This window comes from Eurypyga helias, unplaced genomic scaffold, assembly GCF_000690775.1.
Source record: "Eurypyga helias isolate BGI_N326 unplaced genomic scaffold, ASM69077v1 scaffold12942, whole genome shotgun sequence".
NCBI lineage: Eukaryota > Metazoa > Chordata > Aves > Eurypygiformes > Eurypygidae > Eurypyga > Eurypyga helias.
This window is the reverse complement of record NW_010237910.1, coordinates 9580-19409: the sequence shown is the minus strand read 5'-3', so window position 1 is coordinate 19409 and position 9830 is coordinate 9580. Positions and strand designations below refer to the sequence as shown.

Sequence of the window (9830 nt, the reverse complement as noted above, 5' to 3'; positions counted from 1 at the left end):
GGAGAGCAGCTTCCGAGGGAATGCAGTGGAGAAAAGCAGGAGAAACCCTGAGGAACCCTAAAACCTTTTCCATGGGACAGGGAGAAGGAGCTGGACTCCTCTCGAGCTCCTGTACCTGCAGCAAGCTCAGCCTTTCCGTGCTGCTGTCAGGCGTGGGGTTCATCACCCCGAGCCCCTCAGCTGGGAGGGGATCATACCCACAGGCGATGCCGATGTCACCGGGGCCAAGGGCACGGCACTGCCGTAAATAAATAACTGAGGTTAATCCAGTGCCTGGGTTAACCTGGGCTCTCGGGTTTGCTTCCTCCCTGCCCAGGGCTGCGGCCGTGGGGCTGGGCGTATGGGCGGACTTTATCTGGGCAGTTTCTGGTGAAGGAAATGCATTTTTTTTGTTTTGTTTTAAATTTTTCTGGAATGGTTTCGGACAATTGATTTTCTAAAATAGACTCAATGAGAGGAAATTCATTTGTTAAGCTGTCCCATTGAGGGGAACGGGAGGACAGGGCGCAGATATGATGCTTCCTTGGTAGCTTTATTTATGATTGCATCTGCTTTAGAGCAAACCCAAACCTATAAGTTAAATGTTTTGTCTTCCCCCCCTCAACCCTTCCTCTGTTTCTCAGGATTTAAACGGACAGAAGGAGCTGTGCCCGCGTCTCTGCCACCTGAAGAAAGGCCCCAATGGCTACGGCTTCAACCTGCACAGCGAGAAGTCCCGGCCGGGGCAGTTCATCCGCTCGGTCGACCCCGACTCGCCAGCTTCCAGGGCAGGGCTGCGGCCCCAGGACCGGCTGGTGGAGGTAACGCATGGGGCTTCAGCATCTCCCTTCCCGGGAAGCCTTCGGGCTTTCCTCGGCATGTGCTGCGCAGGGATGTTCAATCCTGCCCAGCCTGGCTGGAGCGGCTGGGTCCTGTCCCTGTCCGTGGGTGGGGAAGGGACAGCAGATGTGATGGGACCCTCAGGAAGCTGAAACCAGTCCCCATCCCTTGAGCTTTTCTATCAGCTCCCCCCTGTTTCTCTGTAAGAAGAGGTGATGTGGGGACTTCAGCAGTGGCTTTGGGTCCTTTGGCAAACGGAACGCTGAAATCTAGATGATGCTGCTGGCTCCAGCTGGCGCCCCTGTGCCCATCGCGACGGCACAGGGGTGGCAGTAGGACCCCACATACAAATGGGGTGCTTGATGGGTGCCCATCTCCCCCTCTGCAGCACAGCGAGCCCTGTACTTGGTGGCATTGCCTGGTGCCACTCTGTGCCGGAGCTGGCTCTGTCTGCTGCAGCAAAAGGGGCGTGGGGACACAAGGGATGTGTCCCACTGCCTGCGCAGGGGAGGGGGTGACCTCCTGCCCAGCCACCCTCTGGTCCATTGTCCTGCCACAGGCACAGGGACGGGTTGGTGCTGCCTGGCCAAGCTGATGCTTTTGGAAAAAGGGGGGAAGAAGTTTTGCAGGATGTGAAGTTCTTCCCGCAGAGGGTGGGGAGGCACTGGGACAGGTTGCCCAGAGAAGCTGTGGATGCCCCATCCCTGGGAGTATCCAAGGCCAGGCTGGATGAGACTTGGAGCAACCTGGTCTGGTGGAAGGTGTCCCTGTCTGTGGCAGGGGATGGGACTGGGGGGGCTGTAAGGTCCTTTCCAACCCCAACCAGTCTGTGATTCTGTGTCAAGACACAAAATTGTGAAAGATGAGGAGAAACTGCTCTTGGAAGCATCTTCCTGGTCACCAGGTGCTGGAAAACACAGGTTTTGATGTGTCTGGGAATCACCTTCTCTTTAGCTTGTTTGTGTCTTGTGTTTTTCCTAACAACGAGGTTCTCCCATCCAGAGCTGCCTGCGCTTCAGGCAGGGTTTGGGCAGCGCCCGTAGGGTCAGGAAGACCTTGAGTCTGTATCTGTCACCCCTTCCATTTCTGTGCTGTGGGAGCACATGGATGTCCTCTACTCGGGGCGATGTGAACCCCAAACCCCCCCACAGAGACCAACCCGTGGCCTTGCTGCCGGCTCCAAATGGGAAAGGGGTTTGCGCTCCTGGAAGAAAACACTCTTAGGGAATCATTAAGCACTCGCCTGCTTTCTAGCCCCGTGGGAGCTGCTGCCTCTTCCCTGGCACCTGAAAGTTTAATGCCAGGAGCAGCGTGGGGCCGGAGGCAGCTCCCGGCACCGCGGTGTCATGGCGAGGGGTCGCGTTATTTATTTATCGGCGCTTGGCTCGGCGCCTGGCACACACAAAGCGGCGAGGGGTGAGCTCAGAAACACGATTCCCTCCGAACCTGCTCTTTGGGGCTTTGATAAATATTTGATGATACCAACCCCCCACCCAAGTCCTGTTGTGCTGGATGGGCTGGGGGGGTGCTGGGGTGGGGGGAGAGCAGCCCCAGGCTGCCTGACTGGGTGAATTGGGGTTACTGGGAGAGGTGGCAGAGTGCTGGGGATGGAGTTGGGATTACAAGCTGGTAGCTGAGGTTGCCAGTGAGGTGGGGAGGGGGTTTCCATCCCAGCTCTTGCGGCCGTATCCTGGTTTTTCAGGACCTGCTTCTGCCCCTGGTTGGTGTGGAGGTATCCAAAATGCAAAGGGAAACACGAAGTTTGGAGCTGGCTCAGGGTCTGCGGGATTCACCTGCCTCATCCCTTCATGCTGCAGCCCCCCAACAGCCTCGGCAGGACCCAGGGGAAGCGGCTGCTCATCCTCACTATGAAGCATCCAGGATCTGGCAGCGAGAGGGTCCATCGTTGGGCCAGAAAGCTGTAGTAACAGAGTAGCTATATTTAAGAGGAGGTTACTCCGTGGTGGTCTCTGTACCCCCACCACACACACACATTCTCACCTTCTCCATCCAAGCTGAACTAACACATCGCTCTCCTCTCCTGCGGGCACCTTCGGATGCCAAAGGCAGGATGGGTGGCAAAGGGTGGGTTGAGTTTTGCTGGAGACGGGCTGGAGCGTTCAAAACAGTTTATCACACAAAAACGGGTCCAGCGGCGAGGGGTCAGGCGGTGTGGAGACCTTTCCCTGGGGGACGAAGGCTGATTCGTTCCCGGTGAAACAATGCCTCAATCACAATTGTCCCTTTGCTGCGGGGAACAATCGGGAGCGGAGGATCATGTTCCCAGTAGGTCCCGGCTCGCACGCAGAGGGAGGAGAAATGAATCCGTGCAGCAGGCACGGGGACTCGCTTGCTGGGGATGTGGAAAATCCATGGTTTTCCATCATGGAGGGATGAATGAACGCTGGTGTGGTGATGCCGCAGCCGCCTGGGTAGGGCTGGGGAGCAGGGCACACCGGTGGCACCCAGCCCGTGGTTGCACCCCGTGGGCAGCCGGAGATACCCCGGGCGCACCCAAGGCGAGGGCTGGGATTGGAATCACTACGGGGGGCAGCCGGGGCGTTTCAGCAGAACCTGGGTGGGTGAGGTGGTGGCGGGGTCTGTGACTGCGGGTGGACGTGTCTGGGATACGGGAGGAGCCGGAGGCATGTGGGAACACAAAGGATGCTCTGGCAGAGGCACTGGGCGGATGGTAGGAGACCATGGCAGACTTGAGAGGGGGAAGGAAAAGCCTGTAGCCTTCCTATCATCCCAATGGAAATGTAAAACAAGGGGATGAGGAGTCTGCTCTGGGTGTCTGTGAGCCGGGACCAGCATCGCTGCTCCGGGGACACAGCCTTGGGTTCGCTTTGCAGGTGAACGGGATAAACGTGGAAGGCCTGCGGCACTCGGAGGTGGTGTCCCACATTAAGTCCAGGGAGAGTGAAGCCAGGCTGCTGGTGGTGGACCCCGAAACCGATGAGTACTTCAAGAAGCTGGGGGTGACCCCCGTGGAGGAGCACACCAAAGGTGAGACCTCGCTTTCCCTGGGTGACCCTGTGCCGTTCCCATGACGCACCGTGTCGTGGGTGGGATCTCAGAAGTGTGGGAGAGTCACGTTTCCCTTCTGTCTCATCTCTCCGCTGTTTCCTGAGCACCACCCAGCTATTTATACATAGTGAGAATACTTCTGGATCTAGCCAAAACCCAGTTCGTTATTTTTACACGGTGAATAATTAAATTAGGAATTTGCTGCCATGAAGTGGCTGAGGCAAAGTGTGGTGGGATTCGGGGGGAGCTGGGTGCTCTGTGAGCCATGGGCTCGCAGAGGGATGCTCCATTGGGACTGGTCCGTCTGTTTGGGTCTGGGAAGCCTCTCTGACAGCCGTGCCTCGGGCCCCTCTGTTTTTGGGTGCAGCACCCACACCCTGGTAGACGGGGTGTCTGGCAGGGGAGTGGGTGGACCCGGGGGAGCAGAGCCGTCTGCCTGGGTGCTGCGCTGGGGTGCCGGAGGGAGAGGGCAACAAATCCTCCATCGAAACACTGGAGCAAACACTGTGTGGGTGTGTGGGTGCAGGAGGAAGGGTTTCACAGCACAGGGATGGCTGTCACAGGAATGTTTTCCTTGCTGTTCAGACCTGGCAGAGAAAGCTGCCTGTCCACTCTCCAACCTGTTGTGCTGCAGCTCTGGGTGGGGAGGGTACGGGGCACTCCCCAGCCCCTCCTGCCCTCGGTGAATGGGGAGCTCTGTTTCCCAACAGAGCTGTTCCTTATCCGACCTGCACCCCAGCTCCCTTGGATGCTCAGTGGGGAGGTTTGTCCAAAGATCTGGGTCAAACATGCTGAGGAGAAGCGCAGGGGGCGAAAGCGGAGTCGGATGCTCCGTGTTGGTTCGAGGAGGAGCTGGGGTGAGAGCTGGCCACTGGCACGGGCGATAAAGGAGCCCTTTTTCCCCAGGGTGGGGACAGAGCTGGGGCCATGGGGGCTGCGGATGGGTGCTGGAGCCCCTGCCTTGGCTCTGCAGCTCTTGCTGCCGTCTTGATGCATTCAGAGATGAAGAACTGGGTCTGCCGTGTTGGTGACAGTGCGCCGGTTATTTGCAGGATAAGAGGAAATCATAATTGCAGTCTTTAATCAGACTGCTTTGACTCAGGCTGAGGGTTTCAAAGTCTTACAGCTGAATGTTGTACCTAATGCGTGTATTTTAAGAGGGATGCACCTTTCAGGATTAAGGAAATAAGAAAATATTTCCAGACAGGCCAAATTTTGAAATAACTTCTGGGGTTTTTTTTTGAAGTCCAGTTCCACTTCAACATTTGTTGTGATTTGAAGCTTGCTTCTCACTTAAATAATGTGATCTTCTAGCTTCTTGAACACCAGGGACCGTAGCAGCGTTTCTGCCACGAGCTGACTTCCTTCTGACCGCTGCTCAGAGCTTACGCGACTGTAGACACGAGCCCGACAGCGCGATAAGACGCTCAAGGGTCCAACACCGTAACTGAGGCTTTTGCACCAGCACACTCTCAAAATGATGATTGGGGTTTATTTGTATGAACCCAAAGGCGCCCGGATTTGCGCTGGGAGTCCCTGCAGCTCGCACCGGTCGGTCCTTCGGAAAGCCTGGCCGTGCCCGGGCGCGGTGCAGGGAGACGATGGCTTTGGCGCTGTGTGATGAGCCCCCCCGGCTTTCGGCAGTCACAGGCTGCATTTGGCACCTCTGGCTTTGCTGGATTTTGGGCTACACAGTGACGTGCATCCGCATCGTTGCTGCCTTCTGGAGAGATGCACAGGGTGAGGGCTTCATCCTGAGAAGCGTTCATGCTCGATGCAATTCAGTTATTAATCCTGGCACAATTAACACATCCGTTAGCCTGGGACAGAGGGGACTTTAGCAGCAACTTGGTCGTGGTGACTGGCAGCTTATCTGCCTAAAATTTTCCACCGTGTGGAATATTATTAGTGAAAATCGTTGGAAGTGAACAAAAAAACCCAAAAAAACAGGGTGTCTGGGGAGCGGGTTGTGACACTGATTCTGTGGCGCTGATTTTGGTGAGGAACCTTGGGTTGGTTTTTAAGATTTCTGATTAAACAGCCTCTGAAGAAAAATGGTCAAAAAAACTGGGAGCAAGCTGAACTTAGTGCTCATAGGAGGAAATTACTCAGTCCCCCTCCTGCAAGGTGTTTTCTTCTGATGTGAAGAGGGTGAAACCAGGTGAAGTGAGGGGAATTTGGGAAGCAGCTGGTTCCAGAGGGGGGGTGGTGGACAGGCCTTTGCGTGGGCTTGGCAGCAGCATGGGACAAAGTCAAGAGCACCCACTGAGCTGGTGGGGCTGATGGGGGGGGAGGGCAGGCTCGGGACACCCAGGAGGGCGATGCTGAGGGGTGCCTGCCTGGGACCCGGGGCCGGTGATCCCGGCTGAGTGTGTTTACACTGTGTTTTCTTCTGTGGCTCCAGGGGTGGTCCCTCAACCCATGACAAACGGATCCGCACAGACTCAGGTGAGTCCTTGCCTGCTCCGGGATGCTCCTATGCCTGAGGTGGCTGGGCAGCATCCTGGGATATCTCGGTTTAGGGGAGCGTGTTGGAGTGGTCAAGAGTGATGGGGGGTGAGAGCCCAGGCCCCTGGCATGCTGGCTTTCCTTGGCTCCCACACATGAGCCTGTCCCACACTTGCCAGCCTGCAGAGCAGGGAGGGATGTTCACAACGTCCCCAAGGCTCGTTTAGCTCAGCTTAACTGCTGCTGGCTGATTTAATTGCCACAGCTTTAATTGAGGGGTTGAACAAGGCTGGTTTCAGCCCTGTTTAATCACTGTTCCCAGTGACGGAGGAGGGGAGCAGCTGGGGATGCAGCAGAGCAGTGGCACTGCCAGCAAAGCCCAGGGAGCTCCCGTGTGTGCATGTATGCATACGTGTGTGGGCAGGGTCCCTTCGGCAGGACCCTCCCCTCCGGGCTCTGCTCCCATCCCTGGAGAAGGCACGTGTGTCTCTCCGGCCTGGGCAGTTCTCTGCCTGGCTGCTGCTGGTTATATTTTTCTCTCTAATTCTGTCGTTGTGCAAATTGCACTAACACTTTAATTTCCGACAGCTGAATGGAGGATCCACATCTTCATCTCACAGTGACCTTCAAAGTCCTGGCAAGGAGTCGGAGGTAAAAACCCCAAACGTTCCCAATCCCTTTTCCATGCCATTGTAGGAACCTGCTTGCCTTACGCTGCTGTGTAAAAATGCCTTTTCAGATTTTTCTCGCACTCAGGTACACTTGTATCCATCCAGCAAGCAAAATAGGGAGTTTTTTCATCCCTTGCCTTGTAGATGTGCATGAAATGGAGCCACGAGCTGTCAGCAGCTGCTGGCTCCAGCGCGGAGGGGGCCGCGTTTTTGGGATAACGACTTCAGGTTAAGGGTTTGGGACCCTCAGGGTGACGTGTGCTGTCGCAGCACGAGCTGCTGTCACAGAGGTGGACGTGCGAAGGCGAACATCTGTAAACCGCAGCTGCAAACTGCCCCCGCAAACCCGCATCTGCGAGATGCAGCAGCATTCCCACGCGACCCAAATCCCGCCGTGTTTCAGGACCTAAAACAGGCAGGGTTTGATTAAACAGAGTTTAAGGAGGCTGCATGGCTACTTGTCCGTGTCTGTCCCCTGGCAGCAAGCCGCTGGCTCCATGAGCCAAGTCCAGGCTGCAGATTCTTTCCTCTCTTTGCCTGGGGGACAGAAAAGCTCGTGGGGGGTCTCGTGGCCACTGCCTGCAGCAGATGTCCCCTGTTAACAGATGAGTTTTGCGAGGATGTGTGCTCCATTCCCTGGGCGAACCCCTGGCTCTGGGAAGACCCATGTGAGCTCATCCCTTCGGGCATCGTGACCTCGGAGAGGAGGTGGCACTGCCCCAACCGAGCAGAGAACATCAAGGGGGAATGGCAGCAAGTGAATTGGTGCTGTGTTGGGCAGTGACTCGTGCTGGGATAGCTCGAGGGGAGGGCTAAGATGAAAGGATGCCTGCAAGAGTTTTGGATCTTAAGTGTAATTATACTGAGGAGTTACAGAGCAGGAGGTGATGCTGGGAAGCCAGGAGGAGCGGAGCTGTGGGGTTCAGGTGCTGCGAAGAGGAACAAGGAAGGTTAAAATTTTAAAAAGCCACGTTGCTTTTACCTTGGGGCGCAGTGAATTTATCAGTGTTTGAGGTAGCCACTCAGAATGGGAGGAGCGTGGCTTCAGTGACCCGCAGGGCTGGGGCTGTTTCCCTGGCTGAACAGCCAAGATGAATGAGCAGCCCAGAGCAAACACAAGGTATTCTCTCGGTGGTGATATTTAGCAGGTTTTTTTTAAAGTGCTCAAAAATTTAGCGTGAAGCTTTGCTAAAAGCAGAGGAAGGCATTCACGCAGGTGCTGCGTGGGGTCTCTGCTGTGTCTCCGTACTTGTGCCGTCTCCTGCTCTGGGATGCTGGGAGCGGGAGTCTGATGGCAGCCAGTGCTCACGCAGCCTCCTCCGAGCACCCCAAACCAGCTCGAACACCAGCTGTGTCCAAGAGCTGCGGCCAAACGCCTGCAGCCTGGCATCTCCATTTCTCTTGGAGCATTAAATAATACATGTCCTGATCCTCGGCGACAGCGGGCAGCACCAACGGCTGCTGCCTTTGGAAAACTGGGCTGTGTCCCACTGCCTGAGCGCAGCGGTCACTCCCATGGGATCCCCTTTGGGCTGTTTCAGAGATCACTGTCCCATCTCTGCACTAGAAACCAGTGTCCCCAGGGGGGTGGCAGGGGTTTGCCTGTGGCTCGTAGCCCAGCGTGCTCATACGAGCCACCTCCCAGCTCAGTTTGCATTCGTTAAGCCAGGGCAAGGCTGGAGCCATGGTCTTGCAGTGCTACTGGAAGACTTGCCCATGGTTATCCGCAGGGTTTGTGGAATCGCTGTTCTAGAGTTCCGCAGGGGTGGTAGGGCTGCAGTGCAAGGAGGTGGAGTTTAAAATATTCCCTTAAAGCTGGAGGTCTTGACTCTGTTTGCCCACTGTTGACACAAGAGTGTGTCTTGCAGAGTGTGGCCGTGCAGCTCTGGGGTGCAGCTGCTTCTCCCTGGGCATCTCCATCCTGTCCAGCACGGAGAACTGGCAAGGCCTTAGCACAGATGTGGCCCAGGTCCTTGGCACAGATGTCATCATGAACCCAAAGCTTTAGACTGCACCCGCTACGGAGCATGCTGCCCACTGAAACTAGCCCTGATCATAGGATCACAGACGGGTTTGGGTTGGAAGGGACCTTAAAAATCATCTAGTTCCCACCCCCTGCCATGGGCAGGGACACCTTCCACCAGACCAGGTTGCTCCCAGCCTCATCCAGCCTGGCCTTGGATACTCCCAGGGATGGGGCATCCACAGCTTCTCTGGGCAACCTGTCCCAGTGCCTCTCCCCCTCTGCGGGAAGAATTCCTTCCTGATGTCCCATCTCCATCTCCCTCTTTCTGTTTAAATCCGTTACCCCTTGTCCTGTCACTCCCTGCCCTTGGAAAAAGCCCACCCCAGCTTTCTTGTAGCCCCCCCAGACACTGGCTCACCCAACTTGCTCCCTCGTCCCTACTTTCTGCCCAAACCAGGGGCTGCTTTTTCACTTGCCCACTGGAGGAGCAGAGCAGCTTTGTTTTCCCTCTGGCAGCAGCTTGTGTTTCTGCTTTTCCACTCCCAGCTGTGGCAGCCACACATTCTTCAGGCGGGGAAATCCCCCCCCCAATGTACACAATGTAGTAATTAACTCCCTGGCTGCACGGATGCAGCCGCTGCCAGCGAAACCACAGACACTGTATGGGGGGGGTGTGGAGGGACTTTGACCTTCTGCTCCAAAAAACCTTCATCCCTGCATGTTTGCTTATCATGGATGCTGGAGGAAACGCCTCTTCCGGGGCCGGGTGGGGTGAAACGCTGCAGGACACCGCGGTGGGGGGGATGCTGCCCCAGGCTGACACCTTGTCCCCCTTCTCCGTGCAGGATGGAGACGTGGAGAAGAAGGACCCGTTTGAGGAGAGCGGGCTGACCCTG

General features: G+C 56.3%; 1 protein-coding gene across 1 annotated transcript in view; it reads left to right on the top strand.

Moving 5' to 3' along the window:
• The window catches only part of SLC9A3R2 (solute carrier family 9, subfamily A (NHE3, cation proton antiporter 3), member 3 regulator 2), a gene marked incomplete at its 5' end in the record, with an annotated part of 30364 nt that overhangs the window by 20383 nt on the left and 151 nt on the right, over positions 1-9830 (top strand). Inside the window, 5 exons of the mRNA XM_010147657.1 lie at positions 624-800; positions 3675-3828; positions 6254-6297; positions 6886-6948; positions 9780-9828. Coding sequence (XP_010145959.1) covers positions 624-800; positions 3675-3828; positions 6254-6297; positions 6886-6948; positions 9780-9828 — 487 coding nt within the window. The remainder of the gene's footprint in view (positions 1-623; positions 801-3674; positions 3829-6253; positions 6298-6885; positions 6949-9779; positions 9829-9830) is intronic.